The sequence below is a fragment of the Rhinatrema bivittatum genome, chromosome 2 (genome assembly GCF_901001135.1).
Source record: "Rhinatrema bivittatum chromosome 2, aRhiBiv1.1, whole genome shotgun sequence".
Taxonomy (NCBI): Eukaryota; Metazoa; Chordata; class Amphibia; order Gymnophiona; family Rhinatrematidae; genus Rhinatrema; species Rhinatrema bivittatum.
Genome location: NC_042616.1, coordinates 102,761,908 through 102,783,882, shown reverse-complemented (window position 1 = coordinate 102,783,882; position 21,975 = coordinate 102,761,908). Strand labels below are relative to the sequence as shown.

General features: G+C 43.7%; 1 protein-coding gene across 1 annotated transcript in view; it reads left to right on the top strand.

The window, feature by feature from the left end:
* LOC115083222 (receptor-type tyrosine-protein phosphatase N2-like) overlaps positions 1–21,975 on the top strand; it is a 1,006,533-nt gene that overhangs the window by 628,116 nt on the left and 356,442 nt on the right. Inside the window, exon 4 of the mRNA XM_029587031.1 lies at positions 19,420–19,537. Coding sequence (XP_029442891.1) covers positions 19,420–19,537 — 118 coding nt within the window. The remainder of the gene's footprint in view (positions 1–19,419; positions 19,538–21,975) is intronic.

Genomic DNA, 21,975 nt, shown 5'->3' with positions numbered 1-21,975 from the left:
TTTTCTAATTTGGTACTTCCAGTATTCAGTGTTTTGCTTTTTAATGGAACACATTTTGGATTAGATTTTCAAAAAATACGCGTGCACGTCCATGTGTGCGCGCACCCCGCCGTGCGCACATAGATGCGCGGTTTTATAACATGTGCACGCTGGCGCATGCATGTTATGAAATCCCAGGTCGGCACGCGCATGGGGGGTATACTTTAGCAAATTTGTGCGGCGATGCATCGAGGCCTTCCCCAGTTCCCTCCCAGTCCGCTCCAGTTAAGGAGTGGACTAGGAGAGAATTTCCCAAACCCCTACCCTAACCTCCCTTCCCCTTCCCCTATCCTACCCTCCCCCTATCCCTATCCTAGCTACCCCTATTTTTTTTATTTTACCTTTTGCTCCTGCAAAGGAGCAGGAGCAAGTTGTGCGCACCAGCATCCTGCCGAAGCGCGATCCCCAGCGCAGCAGCAAATGGCCACTGTACCGGGTGCCTCTAGCCCTGCCCCACCCAGAAAACGCCCCCCCCCCCGGCCTGTCCCTTTCAGGAAGGCCCGCACTTATGCACGTACCGGCCTTTATGCGTGTGGCCGGGCCTTTTTGAAAATAGGCTCGGCGTGCGCTAGGCCCGACCACGTGCGTAAAGGCCAGATTTTACGCCTGTGGCCTTTTTAAAATCCACCCTTTTGGTTTGGGTGGGTGGGTTGGCTGATAGGGATGTGAGTGTTCCCCTTCTTGTTTGTACCTGGAACCTCCTTGGGGGTGGGATTGATGGGATTAGTTTTTGGTAAGTGGGGTTATGATAAAAAAATTCACTCTGTTTTTCTGTACCATGTTGTCTTTGGAGCAATGTGCATTGATGCCTTTGCTATATGTCTTTCTGTCAATAGCCTTCTTACCTGTACTTATTTTTGTCCTTGGTTATCTCTGCAATGTCAGTAGGCTTTAAGATAATCTCATTAAATGTGTGAGGGGTGTCTTCTCCTGTAAAGAGGGCTAGAATTTTGAAATTCATGAAAGACCAGAAGGATAATGTTATATTTCTGCAAGAGACACATTTGTCTGATATGGAGCATTTAAAACTTCAGAGAAATTAGGTTGGGCAGATATTTGCTGCGTCATTTAACTCCATAAGTATGGGGACTTGCATGTTGATCCACAAATCCTTACCTATTAAAACTATGGGGTCTTTGCTTGATCCAGAGGGCTGCTATGTTTTTCTGAAATGCCAGCTGTTTGGAAATAATTTTACTCTTGCAAATATTTATGTAAGGCACAGTGAGTTTTTTTTTTTACAAATCTCAAAAATGCCTCAGATGCTTTTGCAGCTGGGTCCTTAATTGTTGGTGGTGACTGGAATGTCAGTCCCTCTTTTGCTATAGATAAGTCCAATCCTTCTACCCACAGTCTGCCTCCTCTGGCTAGTCTACCCCAATTGCTTTTTCATTTCTCCTTGAAGGATTATTGGAGTTCTAGATACTCTTCAAGCAGGGAGTACACAATCTTTTCACCCAGATTTAATTCACACAGTAAGATCGACTTTTTCTTTTTGTGTTACCTCACCTTGTTTATTGGTATCAGACTGTGACATTTTGCCATCTACCATTTCTAATCATCTTGCTAATTTCATTATTTTGTGCCCAACCTAGCTTGGAGAGACATGTTTTTGTTTTTGAGACATAATACCTCCTTGATGGGAATGAAGAATTTGCTAAGGTGTTCTCTTCTATGTTGGAGATGATTTTTTTACTTCATCATAATTCTGAGGAATACTCTCCATTCTGAAGTGGGGAACTTTCAAGATAGTGTTGCGAGGCAAGCTTATTTCATACTGTAGTGGTCTGGCTAGAGTCTGTAGGAAAAGAGAAGTGGTTTTGCTCTCTGCTATAAAATAACTATGTAACCCCCACCCCAGTGTGCAAATCCAGCACAGGTGAGGATATAAAGTTATTTTTACTCTTCAGGGCAGTAACCCTGACCAGCTCTTCAATCTCCCTCACTTCCCCGGGTGTGGATTCATTGGACTGGGGGAAGAAAGGAGTCCTTTAAGGTCCAATGTGACAGGAATAGCTTCTTTACACATTCCCTTGTGTTTCCCCTGGGGAGGATGTTGGTCCCTGATGTGGGTGCAGTGAGTGCAGAAATAAATACTTTGGAGCCACTTGGTTAGTCTCCAAAATGAAAGTGTTTACTGTTAAACACTGATGGAGAATGTCACAAACTGCAGCACCACAGAATCATCTTCTTAATTTCTTTACAGTCTCTTCCCTCTGTGCAGGACTCACTTATATCAGGGTAGGGAAAGCAACAACTCTCTTGGTTTAAAGTGAAGTGCAGCTCCCAGATGGACAGGGCCTTTAGGACGGTCAAAACCACTTCCAAGCTAATGAAAATAGCAGTCTATGGCACAAAGAGTAGATCCTCTCTTTCTCTCCCCGGAATGGTGGATGGGTGTCCCCAGTGCTGTTGTTTTCCTTTACTCATGGTTAGCAGACCTTTTCGATCTCCTTGATTTCTCCACAGTCTCTTTAGTTCTCTCTCTGGATCCTTGATAGAAAGGATCCTTGATAGAAAGGATCCTTTTTGAAACAATCAGTTCTCTTGCTGCTAGCAGGAAGGGAGGGGCAGCTAAACTTCTTCCTGGATTGTCAAAATCAACCCAGAGTTGTTTCTTGTAGTGGTTCACTGTCACCTCCTTCCTCACTGAGGGTATGGAAGGCAGGTCTTCTCTATCCTGGACGTCCCAGACACAGGGTTCCCCAATCCCTGTGCCTATGAAAGGCCCAGGTATCTCACATGAAAAATCTGAAAACCCTCAAAAACATCTCAAAGGTATATCCCAACCAGCTAGTGAGTAGACTGGAAGCTAAATCCTCCTGACCCAGGTCAGGACCCACAGGCTGGGCTAGTCTGCTTTTACTGACTGGGCTTGCAAAACAACAAAAGCTAAACTTCTCTGCACTCTTTGAAAACCTAAAGGGACTGCCTCTCGAGTTCACTCAGGAGAGCTCCTAAATAGACTTTCAGGGGGACGTCCATTCCAGACCCCTCAAAGGGAGGAGCTGCATTTGAATGGTAACCTCCCTCTACTCTAACCTGTTCTCTCTCTCTCTATCTAAACAAGGGCTCACCCAGGTCTTACTGGTGATGGGACTGATGTCCCTGTCACATTTAGAAAGGAAGCATAAGGTTGATTGTTTGTCATGTACTTTGTGAAAAGTTTCTTTGGCTCGTGACAAAGTGTAACTTTTGCAGACGGCTCCTATTGAGAAATCTCTCCATTACGCAAAGCAGAGGTGCTATGAGCATGGTACCAAACCTAGGAGATTGTTAGCTAGGACAGTTAGGAAAAAGCAGGGAGCTTCTGTAATTCATATGATTAGGGGAGATAAGGGACAGTTCTGTGATCATCTGGCTGAGTTGAGGAAGCACTATTTCAACTCTGTACTCTCCACTGAGTAACGTTTCAGAGGGGCATATTTTAACCTTCTTGGACTTGTTCCCCTGTCTCACTGATCAGCTGGTTGAATGGTTTGCAGGACCTATTACACAGCTGGAATTTTACAAGCTTTGTCAGCAATACTGCCTGGAAAATGTGCAGGTCCAGATGTTACCTGATGGAGTTTTATAAAGCTTTCTAGGACAGCTTGGCCCTTTTTGCTTGATCTTTTCAATTCTTTCCAGGCTCCTAATTATATTTGTGGGTTTCTGTCAGATGCGGTTATCTCTGTGCTCCCTAGACCAGGTACAGACCCTATAGAACGTAGCTCCTACTGGGAGACATCTCTCATGAATTCAGACATAAAACCTTTGGCTAAAATTCTGCAGCTGCAGCTTGAGAAGTTGTTACCTGACCTGATTGTCAGGTTTTATTAAAGGTCATTTTTCTACTTTTAACACTAGAACTTTATTCAATAATATTCACCTAGTTCACTTGCTGCAGATTCTCAGTTTGGTGATTTCCCTTGATTCAGAAACTTGCCTTTGATAGGCTTTCTTGGTCTTTACTATTTGCTAAATACAAGCAACAATAAGGCGAGGAATAGTTTCAAGTTGAAACCTTTCATGTTTAAATTGGTAGGCACAGTGATGAGAGATTCCAAAAATAGAATTCAATATGCCATCTTTAGTGGTGTGTATATATATTCCGGTGATATTATCACTGTATTGGTTTCACAAGTTTAAACATTGTAGTCCCCCGACACAACCATGTTTCGCCTGCCAGCTTCTTCAGGAGGGACTTAGCTGAGACACCTGAACCGGCTTCCTAAACAGTGATGCTGGTGGAAATTTTGGCATCCCGGCTGGATTCATTTCCTGGGTAGATGCAATGTAGAGAAATGCTCGTGCTCAGATTTATGCAAATGGTCATGTCTCATCCTTTTCATTTTTCTTCAAAAGGGCACTCATCAGGGAGGCCTCCTTTCTCCTCTGCTCTAACTTAGTTTTAGAGCCATTGGCTCAATTAGTTAGGTCCACTAAGTCTATGAATGATTTCACATGTTCTGGGAAGATTTTCTTATATAATGACATGTGTTTTGCTTTACCTTACAGGCGTTTCAACCTCAGCCCCTTTTCTTTTATCCGTCATCAGTGATTATAGTGCTGTTTCAGGCTATAAAGTTAATCTTTATAGATCTGAAATGTTTCCAGTCGGTCCTTTTGCATGTATACCTCAGAGTTTGAATGGATTCCGAATTGCCAAGATAGGGTTCACTTACCTGAGAATTAAGAGAGTTCCTTTGTTGGAAGACCTGTTTCAAGCTAATTATTCTCCAGTGATTGATCTGGTTAAAAAGGATCTGCATGCTTGATCTAGTCTGCAGGTTTCTTGGGCATGTAGGACTGCTATTTTTAAAAAGTCTATCCTGCCACATTTTCTTCATCTTTTTCAACATCTGCCTCTTACTGTACCTAAGTATGATATTTTTTATGAGTTAAATAGCTCCTGCTCCAGTTTTATTTGGAAAAATTAATTACCTAGGATGAAATTTTCTTTTTTATGGAAGGCTAAGGGCTATGGTTGTATGATACTCATTAAATTTCAGTTATATTACTTAATCTCCTGCTTGGCGTATTTGCAGTACTAGTTAGAAATTAAGCCTGACTCAGCTCTTCTGTACTGTGGCTAGATTTGGTGGTGACAGGTGCATGAAGCTATAGTTTGGCTGCATTATTGGTTTCCCTTTGGGGTGCCCTGGGAGTGCAGGGCCTATTAAAGCGCATACTTTAATGGTTTGGCATCAGATTTCTAAAATACTCAAAGTTCAACCAGGGCAACTTTTGTCAATCTTGCCTCTGCAGAATAATCCCTCTTTATGTCTTTCTACTTTGCCACCAGATGCTGGTTTATGGTGGACGCAGGATCTCCATTTTGAAAATCAGTTATGGGAAGAACAGACGCGTTCTTTTTCTGACTTTTGCTCAGTTAATTCTTTACCATTGTATTCTCAATATCTTTATTGCAATTGAGAAAGTTATTGATGAATGGTTCGAATAAATCTAAACCCTCTGAGCTGCCTTCAACATGTGTTAACAAATAAAGACCTAAGAAGAAATGTATTTCAAACAGTTAAAGGAATTTGTTGGCCTTCTTTGTGGGATACGAGACTACTCCTTCTCTTATTCAGGTTTGGAATTCTGATTTACAATGATCCTAGATCAGGATGATTGGATTTGATTATGGACTGCAGCCCATAACCTATGTATAAGAACATAAGAACATAAGAAATTGCCATGCTGGGTCAGACCAAGGGTCCATCAAGCCCAGCATCCTGTTTCCAACAGAGGCCAAAACCAGGCGACAAGAACCTGGCAATTACCCAAACACTAAGAAGATCCCATGCTACTGATGCAATTAATAGCAGTGGCTATTCCCTAAGTAAAATTGATTAATAGCCATTAATGGACTTCTCCTCCAAGAACTTATCCAAACCTTTTTTGAACCCAGCTACACTAACTGCACTAACCACATCCTCTGGCAACAAATTTCAGAGCTTTATTGTGCGTTGAGTGAAAAAGAATTTTCTCCGATTAGTCTTAAATGTGCTACTTGCTAACTTCATGGAATGCCCCCTAGTCCTTCTATTATTCGAAAGTGAAAATAACCGAGTCACATCTACTCGTTCAAGACCTCTCATGATCTTAAAGACCTCTATCATATCCCCCCTCAGCCGTCTCTTCTCCAAGCTGAACAGCTCTAATCTCTTCAGCCTTTCCTCATAGGGAAGCTGTTCCATCCCCTTTATCATTTTGGTTGCCCTTCTCTGTACTTTCTCCATCGCAACTATATCTTTTTTGAGATGCGGCGACCAGAATTGTACACAGTATTCAAGGTGTGGTCTCACCATGGAGCGATATAGAGGCATTATGACATTTTCCATTCTATTAATCATTCCCTTCCTAATAATTCCTAACATTCTATTTGCTTTTTTGACTGCTGCAGCACACTGAGCCGACGATTTTAAAGTATTATCCACTATGATGCCTAGATCTTTTTCCTGGGTGGTAGCTCCTAATGTGGAACCTAACATCGTGTAACTACAGCAACGGTTATTTTTCCCTATATGCATCACCTTACACTTGTCCACATTAAATTTCATCTGCCATTTGGATGCCCAATCTTCAAGTCTTCAAGTGTACTTGCTAGAAAGAGTTAGGGCCTGATTTTCATAAGCATTTACATGCTTACAAATAAGCTTTGTGTGGTAAATGCACTTTACCCGTATAAGTGGGATTTTGAAAATTGCTGCAATATGTGTTATTGAATTGTCCATAGGATTTACCCGCGTAAGTGCTGGTAAATGGCTTTTGAAATTTGCTAGAATAGTAGTTACATTTATACATGTAGTAGTTACATTTATACATGTAAATCCTTTTGAAAATTACTCCCTTAGGGGCCGATTTTAAGAGCCCTGCTCGCCTAAATCCGCCCAAATCCGGGTGGATTTAGGCGAGCAGGGCCCTGCGCGCCGGTGAGCCTATTTTACATAGGCCTACCGGCGCGCGCAGAGCCCCGGGACTCGCGTAAGTCCCAGGGTTTTCTGAGGGGGGCATGTCAGGGGCCGGGGGCGGGCCCGAACCGCGTGGCGTTTTTGGGGCGTGTCGGGAGCGTTCCGGGGGCGGGCCCGGGGGCGTGGCTATGGCCCGGGGCGGTCCGGGGGCGTGGCTGCGCCCTCCAGACCCGCCCACAGGTCGCGTCCCGGCGCGCTAGCGGCCCGCTGGCGCGCGGGGATTTACGTCTCCCTCCGGGAGGCGTAAATCCCCCAACAAAATTAAGGGGGGGGTTTAGACAGGGCCGGGCGGGTAGGTTAGGTAGGGGAAGGGAGGGGAAGGTGAGGGGAGGGCAAAAGAAAGTTCCCTCCGAGGCCGCTCCGATTTCGGAGCGGCCTCGGAGGGAACGGGGGTAGGCTGCGCGGCTCGGCGCGCGCCAGCTATACGGAATTGATAGCCTTGCGCGCGCCGATCCAGGATTTTAGCGGATACGCGCGGCTACGCGTGTATCTACTAAAATCACGCGTACTTTTGCTTGCGCCTGATGCGCCAGCAAAAGTACGCCTATTCGCGCGGTCTGAAAATCTACCCCTCAATGTTTTGCGTCCTCCATCGCACTTTTCATTATCCAGTCTGGCACTCTAAGTTTAGTGCTTCTAGTTCTTTATGTTGGAAGGGTTGCGAAGAGAAAGGCACATTTTTCCATATGTGGTAGCAATGTCGATATGTGCAGATAATTTAGTCATTAGTAGAATGCGGATGAGTTTTCTTTAACTCCTGATTTCTTTCTGTTGGGAGACCTAGGACCCTTTAAATCTTCCTTTTCCTTAGAGGAAATTCTTTTCACGCCTAATTCACACTGCAAGATTCACTCGCTTTTGGAAGACGAACCCCCTGATGGATTTCTAGCATCAACAAGTTGCGGAAATTGCAGTTTTGGAGCAAATCTCTACTGGATTGAAAAAAGAAACTAGATATATATGAGAGGATATGGCAGTGCTATTGGTCTTGGAGGCGAAATGAGCTGTAATCTTTTAATACTCTGGTTTTTTTTTCTTATGCTTTGCATTTCTCTTTTTTTTTTTTTTTGCTGAAATATATTTTTGTATAATGTAACTATTACATTATTGTTTTTATCTATGTAAACAGATGTGGTTAAATAAAATTTTGCAAAAAAAAAAAAAAAAAAGATTTTAGTAGTGGCAGCCCTCACCTGCTCCTGATTCCACCTTTAAAATATTTTCATTTTTTATCGCCTTCTTCACCAAATGATTTCAATGGCAACAGACCACCAGCCCCCTCCCAATCTTATCTTTAAAATGATTTAAGAAACGACAGCCTCCACTCCTTCTCCCGGTCCCATCTTTCAAATGATTTGAGCATCGGCAGCCCTCACTCCCCTTCCCAAAAATAAAATGAAAGCAGGAAGAGTGGATCTTCTCCATATCTACACCTCCCAAATTCACATCCCCAAAGGTGTCCGAAATGCAGAATGGGATGAGTACAATTTGCAGCCTCCTCTTGCTCGCTTAACACAGAAGGGCATTCATTCGTTAATTAAATGCATTCATTTATTCACTTCATTGTTTAGTGATTGGCCCTTCACTGATAACTGAAGAGCTAATCTTCATTTATAACTGAGTTCTCAATGGGGATTGGTTGTTTAGGTGTCAATGAAAGGCCAATCACTAAACAATGAAGTGAATAAATGAATACATAAGTGGCCAAAGCTGTCAGAGCTTCGGGCACATCTGTATTAAGAGAGCAGGAGGAAGTAGGAGATTGCCCTCCTCTCGATCTGCATTTCAGCCACTTCTGGGGGTCCTGGCTGGGGGTGGGGATTAGGGGTACCTGGAGAGGAGCCATTTTACCTGCTTGCATTTTATTGTGGGGGTGGGGAGTGCGGCTGCCACCGCTCAATTCATTTTAAAGGTGGGATCAGGAGTGGGCTGGGGGCCTCCGCCAGTGGAATCATTTGGGGAACAAGGCAGTACAAAAGATGAAAAGATTTTAAAGGTGGGATTGGTAGGGGCTAGGGAATTGCCGCTACTCAAATAATTTTAAAGATGGGATCAGATTGGAGTTATTGTAAAGCTGGGATTGGGAGGTTGCTGGGGAGCTAGTGGGATCGGAAGAGGACTGTGGGCTGGCCTGCTTTCTTGGGCCTTTCAGCCTAACATATTTTTTATAAATTACGGGGAACTTGGGGGATGGGAAGTGGCCCCAGGCTCACTGGGATGATTTTTAAATTCACTGGGGTGAAGGAGCTGTTTGCTGCCGGGCAGGGCTTGTTTTGTTTTGTTTTTTAATGTGTTGGCACTAAACAAGCTGTTGTGTCCGTCGGTTCCCAATGCCCTCTCTCCGCCCTTCTTGCCTCTTTGGTGCCTCCCTCTTAGCCCGCGGGAGGATTGGCTGCCACGGCGTTCCCCTGCCGGGGTCCTCCGGCGTCCCCGGACTGGCTCCATGCTGCGAACTGCTATGTTTCCTGTAGGCCTGGGGGCGCACGTGCGGCGCGGCCCCGACTGGAGTGCCAGCGATGGAACGAGCCTCACGGGCGTTCCCCGGAGATGACGTCACCCACGACGGATATTTAAGGTCTTAGAATTTGCTGCCACATCGAGTTATAAAGGGGTTTTGCTGCCTGGGCTGCTCTGCCTCCTCGGACTGACTGGGGGTGCCCGCTCCTCGGGGGCCTCGCTCTCTCCCTTGCTTTGTAGATTGCAGTCTGGAGCCGGTGCTCGTTCCTTGAGGGCCCTTGTTCCTGGATTTCTTTGAATTCACTTCTGCCTGGAGGTCAGCACTGCCTACTGCATCTGTGGGTTACCGTCGCTTTCTCGGAGCTTTCCTTGGAACCGGGTGCTCGCTTCTCGGGGGCCTGTACATTCCAGCTCCTGGGCTTCTAGGAGATATTGTGTGAGTGTTACCATCAGGTTCGGTACATGAACTCTGCTTACCCTGCCTACTCACTATATTTCAGTTTCTCTACAGCTCAGCCTCCAGGGATCACTGTTCCAGTATCTGAGGGACCACAGCCCAGCTGGGCGCTTCCAGCTCACTACTGCCACCTCTGGTGGTTCAGTATACTGTCTAATAAAAGAACTAGTGTGTGTCTGTCTCCATACTCTGAGCCTGACTGGTGGTCCCTCTCGGGGTCTTCCCCAGGGGCATGGTCATCTGCCACTGGTCCAAGGATCCACCCACAGCTCTAAATACTACAGATTTCTAACTCCTATCTGATTGCTCCTCTCATCAGATAGCGGGTTCATTACAGATTGCTAACTACTCACGGAGAACACATCAGATTGCTAACTCCTATCTGATTGCTCCTCCCATCAGATAGTGGTTTCATTACACAAGCTATATCCTCTTGAACGTATCTGGTTATTCCTAAATTTGTCTGGCTATCTGTTGCATTTGTGCCTCTTCTCGCCCCTCGCTCCACCCTCTCTGCCTCGGTGGCGACTCGGCGACTCGGTGGCTTGCGGCTGTGGCAGCTCCCTGCCGCACTTCTCTGGCATCCCCGGGCTGGCTTGATGCTACGGATCCGCCATGTTCCCGATGACATAAGCGCACGCGCGCTACAGACTTTGTACCAGCAAGGGCGCAAACCTCGGGGGCATTCCCCTGTAGTGACGTCATCCATTTGTATTTTAAAAGGTCTTTGTTTGCTAACCTCTAATGAGTTAGTAAGGAACTCCAATGGAACTTGCTTCGGCAGTCAACGATACTTGCAATAACGATCCGAGTCAGACAGGGAACCCGTCCCCACTGCTCGGCCTTTTCAAACTTACCAGGAGTACCCGCTTCACGGGGGCTCCGCTCTCTCTTCTTGATTTCAGTTGGCCAGAACACTCGGAAGACTCCTCATTTTCTGGAAGCGAACACGGACGTGAACACAGTGAGTTCTAGTACATAGGAATCGGTACTCGCTCCACGAGGGCCTACATTCCTATTGCTCTGAAGACTCCCTTCCATCCAAGACGTTGTCGCAGGTACAGAGATCAAGAGTTACATTGGCAAGATTACAGATAGGAACCGGTACTCGCTCCATGAGGGCCCATGTTCCTAGAATCTTATACAGCTATTGTGAGTTCTTATTTCAGACTGTTTGTGGGAACCAGTCCTCGCCTACGGCTCCTGTTCCTGAATGTACTGAAGACTCTCTGTGGCATAGAGACCATTGCAGATATCTACTGTTGTGAGTGTACCATCTTGTATCCCGTATACCCTGTCTACTCACTACTTCTAGTCTCTCTCTACAGCTCAGTGACCCAGAGATTATATTCCAGTATCAGAAAGACCTCAGCCTTGCTGGACACAGAGACTCACTACTGCTACCCCTGGTGGTCCAGCTTCCAGTCTAATAAAGAACTATTGGGTTTATCTCATATTCTAGCCTAGCTGGTAGTTCCTCTCAGGATCTCCTCCTGGGGGCGCAGTCATCTACCATCGGCCCAGGGATTCACCAATTCCTAAGTGGCCATTCCTTACATTGCTGCCACTCTGTGGGAGTCAACCACTACAAACTATTGGCTCCGCCCTCACAGTATTATAAAGTGCTAGCTCCTCCCCTTGGAGGAGCAGCATTGAACACTATCTTTAGATGGAAAACTGTAAACCTAACCAGCAATAGTCAAAGATAGCCAGTCAGCTGGATAACTTTATTCAGGGATATTCAGCAGAACTTTTATCTCACTGAATATCCAGGATAAATTATCCGGATAAGTTTAGCTGAAAACATTAGCCATTTTACAGGGTTTTGAATATTGGTTCCTATATTTTTTGCAACACATAATGCATAGTATAATATTTAAAATGATACTTAAAACACATAGGGGGTAATTTTTCAAAGGAGTTACACATGTAAATGTAACATCTACTGGAGCAATTTTCATAAGCCATTTACCCATTTAAAGTGCATTTATGCGGATAAATCCTATGGATGATTCAATGGCACATATTGTAGCAATTTCCAGAAGCCCACTTACATGGGTAAATCGACCCTTTAACAAGTGGAATAATGCACTCCAGCTTTTGTAATAAAGCTGTGGGGTGTCACAATTGTTTAGTTTTGTCAGTACTTGAGAACGCCACATGAAAGCATGCATGCTCACAGAGATACACATGCATGCTTCAGATGTGTTGTGTGGCATGGTACAGAAGGCCTTCTTTACCCAAGTAACATGCTTTTACTATCATTCTGTTGCTCTCTCTATATATATTTATTATACACATACAGTATGTTATCATTACTTTATTGTCAGGTTATACTGAGGGAGGGAGTGCTGGTGAACCTGGCAGCAGTCTATCAGTAATGGACCAGCTACTTCTAATCAAGCCAGAGCTAAAAAGACATATTTGTTACATTTTTAAGGTAAAACTTGTAGAGCATTACCAATTCCATAATTATTCAGACACATTACCATTTTAATAAATAAATTATATATAATATATATATTACTGCCTACTGGTTACAGAGCTAATCCATCCATACTGTTTCAACCTTATTTTATGTTAGAAAAGGTTCAGAACAAAACTGCAGACATTTAGCGACTTACGTTTCTTCTCATCTTTCAGAATGTACTGCAATTACTACATACCTGCAATGACTCACTCTTTATATAACCATAGATCAATACATTCTGAGAGCAGTCTTAGGTTTAGAGATTTCAACACAGTTTGAATCCTGCCACCTCTAAATTTGGAAGGGCAGAATTTGCATTTGAAAGGGCTGAAGCAGAATGCGCAGATATTTTTTTCTCATTCCTTTTCTTAGTTTGCCAGACAAGGATGCTTTTTTTTTTTTTTTGCAATAATTTAGATCAGCTGTAAGACTTTAGGATGTTCGGGCCCTGGACTTAACTTGCTTTTTATCTTCTGCGGGAAAATTATGGAACTCTGCACATTGATTCCCTTAAACACAGACTATCCTTGCTGGGTCAGACTGTACAGGCCATGTCACGCAAGACAGATTTCAGGTACTTTGTGCCTGTACAATGCATGCAGGCCTGCTTCACTCCTTGCGGACAAGCACATACCTCCACCAACAAGGGAATTTATTCATGGTAAAAAGCGGACTTCGCTGACCTGATTACTTTTGCATTTCCAACACATAAAGTCCCCATATGAGGGGAACATGCGACTGCAAGTTTGAATCAGTGAAATGAAGAGCAGTGTAAAAATTATGCACAGAAGTAAATCTCCACAGGGCAGCTTGCAAAACTCCCATAGCCTCCTGAATCTTTTCTGCTCCATGAGGGAAAATAGCATTAGGTGGAACGGACCATTTACACAGCCTCTCCTTTCCATGCTGGTTTACCCTGGCCCTATTGGAGGCTAAAGGTGCTGGTGGATTGAGGGGGGCACACCTATTGCAATTTATTTCAGGGGACTGGAAGGGACAGAGCATCTCTGCTGTTACTTGAATGTATTTTGGGAGGTAGGAAGGGAAAGGCACCTCTTCCTCTACTGCAGTTTATATTGTGTGTGTGTGTTGGGGGCGGGGGGGGGGGGGAGGGAGGGGTCACGAAGGAGCAGGGCACCTTCACTGCTGCTGCACTTTATTTTGGAAAGGTCAAAAAGAAAGAGGGCACCTCTGCCATTAATGCAATTATTTGGGGGTGGGGGGGGGGTGGGGGTCAGGGGGTGCTGTAACGGTTGCTCAGCCGCTCGTGTCATTTTGTGTGTGCGGTGGGGGGAGGTTGAGGCAGTGTTTCCTTTTCTTCCGTATTTAAGCCAGAGATCTTTACCCAGCTAGAAGAGATATTCAGCGCTAGCCAGGTAAAATTTAAACCATGCCTGGGACCGCCCTTACTCTACTCCTTTCGTATCTGGTTACGCTTGGGCCATATAATGACGTATACGGCTAAAGTGTAATTGTTCAGTGGGGAGAGACATTTACAAACCATGGGGTTCAGTCCTAAGGTGTCCAGATGCAATCCTAGGCTCCTCACTCATCTAGCAGAGTAATATGTGCTCCCCCCACCACAGGGGATAATGAATAACCCCAGGCAATTAGTACACTTTGGACACAGAATCTCTTTCTTATTTTAGCTAGTAAGCATCAAACTGCTTTCCAGCAAAACTGTCAACAATCAATGTCATGCTATTGTTAAAAGATGCTTGATATGCATGCAGCAGGGGCCACTCTAATTGGTTCTCTGCTAGACACTCTTGGTTTTTGTTCCTGTCTTTTATCTTGATTAACGTCCAGCCCGCCAATTTCTTCAGCTAAGCTAAGTGCTGTGATGTTGCAAACTTAGCTGCTGCACACAGCTGAATCAGGGGATGTTTTTTCAAAACTGGCAGTACCACTGATAACAACTATGCAAGGTAGCCTAATGAACTGCAGTAAACACATTTAAAAACCAGTATCATAGTCTTGAACTGGCATGGTTGGGGTCATTTTTGAGATACCACAATGCATGCTAAATTTTCCCACTTTTGGAGGGGGGAGAGAGGGGAGAGGGGAGAGGGGAGAGGGGGGAGAGAGAGAGAGAGAGGGAGAGGGAGAGGGAGAGGGAGAGGGAGAGGGAGAGGGGGAGAGGGGGAGAGGGAGAGGGAGAGGGAGAGGGAGAGGGAGAGGGAGAGGGAGAGGGAGACAACCTCTAAGGAGGCACCTATTATTAATCAACTTTTTATAACACTGTAGGAGGTCAACTAGTAACTCGGGGTGAGGTTTTTGTGGAGGTCTAGGGTTTGGTGGGCAGTTTTACATGCACAGTCAGAGGCACAAACAGCACAGTGTACATCAGTGAAGATTTGATGTGATTTGGAGTAAGGAAAGGTACTCAAAGATGAGATTTGTACAATGTACTCTTGACCTAGCTTGATAGCAGCTAGGTAGAGAGTGCATCAAACTAGGTCAAGAGTACATTGTACAAATCTCATATTTGTGAACCTTTTCTTACTCCAACTCACATCAAATCTTCACTGATGTACACTGTGCTGTTTGTACCTCTGATTGTGCATGTCAAACTGTCCCCCCCAAACCTTAGACCACCACCAAAACCTTACCTCAAGTTACTAGTTGACCTCCTACAGTGGTATAAAGAGTTTACTTATAGGAGACCTTTATAAAGAATCTCTCTCTCTCCAACCCAAAGCATTGAGACGCTTGTCTCTGCACTTCTTAGCTTGTGATGGGAAAAGATAAATACCTGTGCAGTAAACTAGTGCATCTTGCAGTATCTTGAAACTTATGCTGCCCCCACCCCTTTTTTATTGCAGGCGCTATTCATGCAAAATTTATAGCAAAATGATGAATCTAGGCCTTAGTAAATAGCGCCCTTAAATAGGCACCTAAATCCAGGAACATGAGTAGCAAATCTGAATGCTAAGTTTTAGGTCCTTAAATTTAGGTGAATTTTCAGTTGAAGCAGGGTGGGTAACTTTCAAACAACTCTGAGTGGTCCCATATACATGTGTATATGGCCATGCCGAAATCTGCTACACTAATTTATAACCTGCATGTATCAGGTATGCGCAAATGATAAAATATGTGCATTTGTACCTCTAATATATGCACATATGTTTCCTTACATTTGAATATCTGCAATGCATTGAAAGTATGTACTTTTCTTACCTATTTTAAAAGCATACACAAAAAAATATTTTGATTTGCTCACATAAAAATCTGTTTTACATGCAGAAGTCAGTATATTTTAAAACGTGTGCGCATAATTGAAATCACCAGTTTGCTGAAATATCTACCAGTTCATCCTGTCCTCCAGGTTATTGAGACCCTCAGTTCACCCAGACCTCCCACCCAACCAATAGTGGACAATAGATGAGTCTGATATTAATTGCACAAATTACACAAACAAGTTGCAAAATGTGTTCACAGAAGTAGCTTTTAAGATAGCAATTTGCATGCCTACCTCTTGACCACGCCCTATAATGCCCCTAGTCTACCACTTTTTTGCATGTGTAAATGCGTGCGTGAGACCAAACATACGTGCATACTTTTGATGTTTATAAAATAATGTATGAGTATGCTACTCATGTGCATATATGGCAATTTTAATTGTGTAAATATTTTTAAAATTCCCTCATCAGGCCCCTAAGTTGGACTGAAAATTGTTGCCTTTATTTACAAGCTTATCTGTTTATAAATATCGTCTTACAAGTTATAAAACAAAGGGAAGGAAATAAATAAATCTCCTAAAAGAATAATTATTATATTATGTAATGAAAGAATAAAACAAATCAATCATGATTACAAACATTTTTAATATTTTTCAAAAATATATAACCTACTTCTAAATATTAATTCATCTAATACATGAATCCCTGGGTAAAAAAGACATGACCTAATGTTATACCATATAAAAAGATACATTAAGTTATACACTCACATATTTACACATATTATACACTCACATATTTACACATGCATTTCATGTTAATTAAAAACATATAGAAAAATTGTAATACAATAGATCATTTCTCAACCAATAATCATATCTATCTCATATTTCACATTCACCAAATAGTATTTATCATAAAACTATGTAACTGAACATTTATGGTCCAAGAAAACAAACTGGTAGTCGATCCAAGATGGCTGATAGCAACAGAACACAAGAAGTTGGATCGATATAAAAATGGACTTTATTGAATCTTGCCCGACTCTGGCCGAGTTTCGCTCAACGAGCTGCCTCAGGGGCTTAAAAGCCACTTGAGTTGGCTTAGATAAACTCAGAATTCTCATGCAATATAGTCAGAGAGATATTTCTCAGCAGCAGATGACTCTTGAGTCAGTTTCCAAACCGGGACACTCTTAAAAGCAAACTGCTTTAAAAGCGATAATATTGCATTTCCACTCGCCGCTCAGCAAAGGTTAGTGCAACGGTGCACTCAAGAGTCATCTGCTGCTGAGAAATATCTCTCTGACTATATTGCATGAGAGTTCTGAGTTTATCTAAGCCAACTCAAGTGGCTTTTAAGCCCCTGAGGCAGCTCGTTGAGCGAAACTCGGCCAGAGTCGAGCAAGATTCAATAAAGTCCATTTTTATATCGATCCAACTTCTTGTGTTCTACTGAACATTTATGGCATCTGTTTAGATTATATGGTTCTATACACTTATTCAACATTAATTTATGTGCCTTACTGTAAACCGTTGTGATGGTACTTAACTTAACGACGGTATAGAAAAGTTTTTAAATAAATAAATCATGATGTTCTTTGTGCATCCTCTTCCTATATCTATTCATATCAACTAGTGGTCCACATCACTAGTCCCATATGTATCTACTTGGTATATGTTTTTGAATAATATTAAAAATGTTTATAATCATGATTGGTTTTATTCTCTCATTATGTTCTATAAATATCGGCCTCCATTTGCTTAGATTTAGGACCATAAATTAGGTGTTTAAGGATAGATTTTAAAAGAAGCGCACATGGCGTACATGTGTGCGCGCTACCCGGCGCCTGCACATATAATGCTCAATTTTATCGCAGACGTGCACATGTTATAAAATTGAGGGTCGGCGCTTGCAAGGGGTGCACAATTGTACACCTTGTGCGTGCCGAGCCTAGCTGCCTTCCCCCGTTCCCTCCCAGGCCGCTCTGAAATCAGAGTTTCACCAGATATAAATATATTAGACAGTGTTAAAGTGAGAGGCCGCTCCGAAATCGGAGCGGCCTCTGTGGGAACTTCCCTACCCCCCTACCCCCTACCCCCCATCCCACTTTCCCTTCCCTTCCCCTACCCCCCTTGCCCTTCCCCCCCCCCCCCCCCCCCCCCCTTCCTTTTCCTTAGCTTTTTTTTATTTGACAACCTACTTCAGCCCTGGGGCTGAAGTAGGTTGCGCACGCCAGCCATCTGCTGGCAAGCGATCCCCTGCACAGCGGCAAATATGGCTACTGTGCCGGGAGCCTGACCCCACCCCTGCCCCACCTCTGGACTGCCCCACACATGCCCCACCCCCTCCCTACCCCTTTTTTCAAGACCCTGGACTTACACGCATTTTGGGGCTTTACACGCGTTGCCTGGCCTTTTTAAAATAGGCCCGGCGCATGTAAGGCCAATTACGCACATAAATCCTCTGGATTTACGCGCATAATCTTTTGAAAATCCAGCCCTTAGTGCTGAAAATCAGTGCTAACTACTAAGCACCTAACTTTTCCCCCCCACTTTAACACTGTCCAATATATTTATGTCTAGTGAAACTGGGCACATAAATTTAGGAAGTCAATCCTAGTGAATTTTCAAAAGGGTCAATTTAGGAGCCTAACTCTAAAAATTAGGAGCTCAATATCCAAAGCCATTTAGATAACTCACAAGTTATCCATCTAACTCCAAATTATTCATCTAACTCACAAGTTAACCATTTAAATGTTTAGGTGTGACCTCTAGGAGCCTAAACTCTTTGAATATCAGCCTCCTAAATCATACCTGTCGTCTTCACCACCAGTCAGGATCAACTGAACCCATGTCATTACAGACAAAGCCCTGTTTAACTTTTTCTTATTAATCCTCTAATGGTAGGAGTTTCCACCGCTTTCCAAAATAGCTAATTCTAAATCTTGACAATAAGAACACCCTTTTATAATTCCAACATATCTTTTCTACATCTGTAAGGCCAGTTACAAAAAAATCCCATGAGATAAGATTTGAATGCACTGCCTCCATTCTTTTCAAACCTATCGCATGCATATTCATTGTAGATATCCTGAAACCTGGCCTGTTCTTGGCTCTTGAGGACCGGCGTTGGCCACTCCTGTATTAGTAGGAAAAAATGTTTCCTAAGCAATAAAAACAGTTTTCCTTTCTCAAGCCTGCACTAATCTGCATGAATGGGATTGTAAATATTTATTACTCACCCTGACTTTTATTTTTGACCTATTTGATAAGGCACTCACCGCACGAGGGTTCAAGTCCAGCATAAGAGCATAAGTGAACTACAACGGGTTAATTAGTCTTCACTCAGTCTGAAGGCCAGCGGCAGAAGTGTAGTGTAACATTCCTGGCTTGAGAAAAGTAAAATGTCTTGCGCATGATGCATACGTTCGTAGCGAGCACTCTCGAAAAGGCACCTGGCCAGAAGAATGCCACAAGTGGAGTTAAAAGTGACTTACGTGACCGGCCAAAGTGACTCTTTATTGCAAGGTTCAGATTTACCTTGGCATTTGGCAGCACTGAAATTACACAAAGTATAATCTGTTCTTGAACCCCCTCACAACACCTACTGCCTCCCCAGGAGAGAACACTTTGCAAGGATCAGTGTTTGTGTATGTAGAGAGGTCCAAATAATGAAGCAGCCGGCGGGGGAGGAGAACCTGCAGTTAGTCAAGTGCTCTAATCAAATAAGAAAAGAAAGCACTGCAGTAAATACAGCTTCCACTGACAGGCACTGTAAGTAAGAGGAATAGTACGGAACAATTGTAGATTGCAGTTGCTAACAATTTCTTATTTTTATGCCCATGTTAACCAGGTTTTACTTGGCAGGATGATTACACCCAGCATGTTGTTGCCAGTGAACTATCCAATATCCGTAAAGTCTACAGCCTGCACCCTGAAACAATCTCGCCTGATGGGTCCAGCACACCAAGGTAAATTCCTTGTGTTCCTGCCTTCCATATTGCTAGTGCTCTGCCGAGTGGGGAAGGATTCCAAACCCATGCTGTTAATAACATAATTGTTGCATTCATTGTTTAAATCCTTGCAACATTAGTTGAGTCATACCACAAAGGAGCCTTCATTTTTAATAACTATTGCTCATTCCGTTAATGTACAGCAGTGTCCTAAATATGCATGCTTATTGTTGCTTTAAAAGCATAGACTAACTTTTAGACTGTTAAAAGTAAATTAGGACTTTGCCCTCTATTTTATGAACTTTCAGGGGTGTACAAAGCATTATGTACATAAAAACCTCTCTACAGGACAAAGCCAAGTATTCCTGAGGTTGAACTGAATAATATGTCGCTGCAGCATAAAAATAAAATGTCACCGGCTCTGCATTCCCAAATATACTGCCATTTACTTGGCTCGGGGATTTTAAATAATAGAGAAGCCCCTGGGTCTTCACTGTTGGGACTTTGATGTGATCATTCTGGATACATTATCACTTTAAAATTATGTTTGTATCACTGAGAAAAAAAAAAATGTAAAAACCAGATTATGTTTCTTCTGCAAAATGATGAATGCAGTCCATAAACCGTGTGCAACGGTTATTATGAAATGCACAATATACAGAATATAAATAAGAACCTGGCGTGAGAGTGCAGTGTGTCCTGAGTAGGTACAGGATCAGGCACTGCAACATTCACTTCTTTACTAAATATATGCAATTTATACCCAATGCACCTACTTCCTTACTCCTGCCTAATGTACCCCGTTTATCTGTTTACTTGCAATATACCTCATATCTGTATGCATCCATTTCTTAGACCTACCTTTTGGAATATAAATGCTTATAATAAATTTAAAAAAAAAATATATATGTAATCATACACATCTTTATTGAGGGTCTGAAGTTACCATCATGAACCAAATAAGGATTTATTATATCACAGTTGCTGCACCAGGGCATCCCCTGTAGTCTTTTCCTCCCTTCTTCTCTGCTGCTCACTGCACATGTCCACTGTGTGCACTCAGGTCAGTACACTTCCAGTCTTACTGTTATTATAAGGCAGGGGGACTTCATTCTCTTGCTTTCTTGTTGTGAAAACTGTTTTCATTGAACTTTTGATTCTGTACAGCTTTGCCTTCTCCTCTAAACATCACAGCAGGTTCTGTTTCCAGAGCTGCTCACGGGTAATGTTTTATTGTGTTTCCTGAAAGGAGGGTTATTGCGCTTTTATTATTTGCGATATCTTTTTTAAAAGAAATTTTGGTGATCACGTGATGCACTGAGGGAGGAGGATGTAATCCCTTCTCTCTCGGCATCTGGCCTTCAACATTGAACCCCATCTGCATCGCTAAAATCAGATAAGTCGGACTTGTAATATTCTGAGCTGTAGCTCTCACCCCTGCGCTCATTGTTTGCCCGGCATGCTGCTCGCCCTGCGAAACCGGCCAAGGAAAAAGAGAAAGACGTTTCGCCGGCCCCTCCAGCCCCCTGTTATGGCCGCCGCCGGCCCGGGCAAACCGCTTGCTGTACCGGCTCTTACAGAGATAAAAACTGCAGTCTTAGAGGCATTGGGGCCTGATTTAAAAAATATCTCCACTGCTGTTGCCGAAATTTCGGCCAACTTAAATAAATTTGAGGCCTGTTTCGCCGAACTTGAAGATCGCTTGTCTGAGGCGCAAGATGGCCTCCAGACAGCGCAGCTTGACATTACAGCACTGCGGGAAGCGGTGGAGAAAAACGCAGCCAAAATTGAGGACCTGGAAAATAGATCCAGAAGGTCTAACCTGCATTTCGTCGGCCTACCGAAAAACCTGGATGATCGTACACTCCCTGCCTTGCTGGAATCGTGGCTGGAAAAAGAGCTTTGATCTCTCTCGAGCACATGGCCGCCTGCGTGTAGAGAGGGCCCACCGTCCGGGCGCCCGGAAACCGAATGGTCCTCTAGTTTCTTCTTGCTCCTATCAGCTTCCAGCTCAATGAGAGCCAGCCTCTATTTGGGTTACGGTGCTATGAACCTTCATTTGCTACTTCTCAGGATTCCCCTGTCCCATTTTATATCCCATCCCAGACTATTTAACCCACCTATTACAGCAACAGTCCTTGGCCAGGGGCCACAGACCGTAGCTCCCTCTGGAATGCAGAAATGTGGGCCCCGAGTATGGCCAGTAGGTGTCACTATTGAGCGGTGACAAGGACTTCCTCCCCCCCAGAGGCTGTATACGCTCCCTTTGCTGCGTTATCAACCTCAAAGTAGAAGCCTGGCCTAAAGAATTCAATCCAGGGCTTGGTGTGGCAGTGCGCGTCACAACTACTGAGCCATCAGCTCAGTCCCTGTTTATAGTAATAATCATAATTTTTTTTATTTTTATTCCACCTTTTGTGGCACTTCAATTTAGTTCCCCCTCCTCCACCACATAT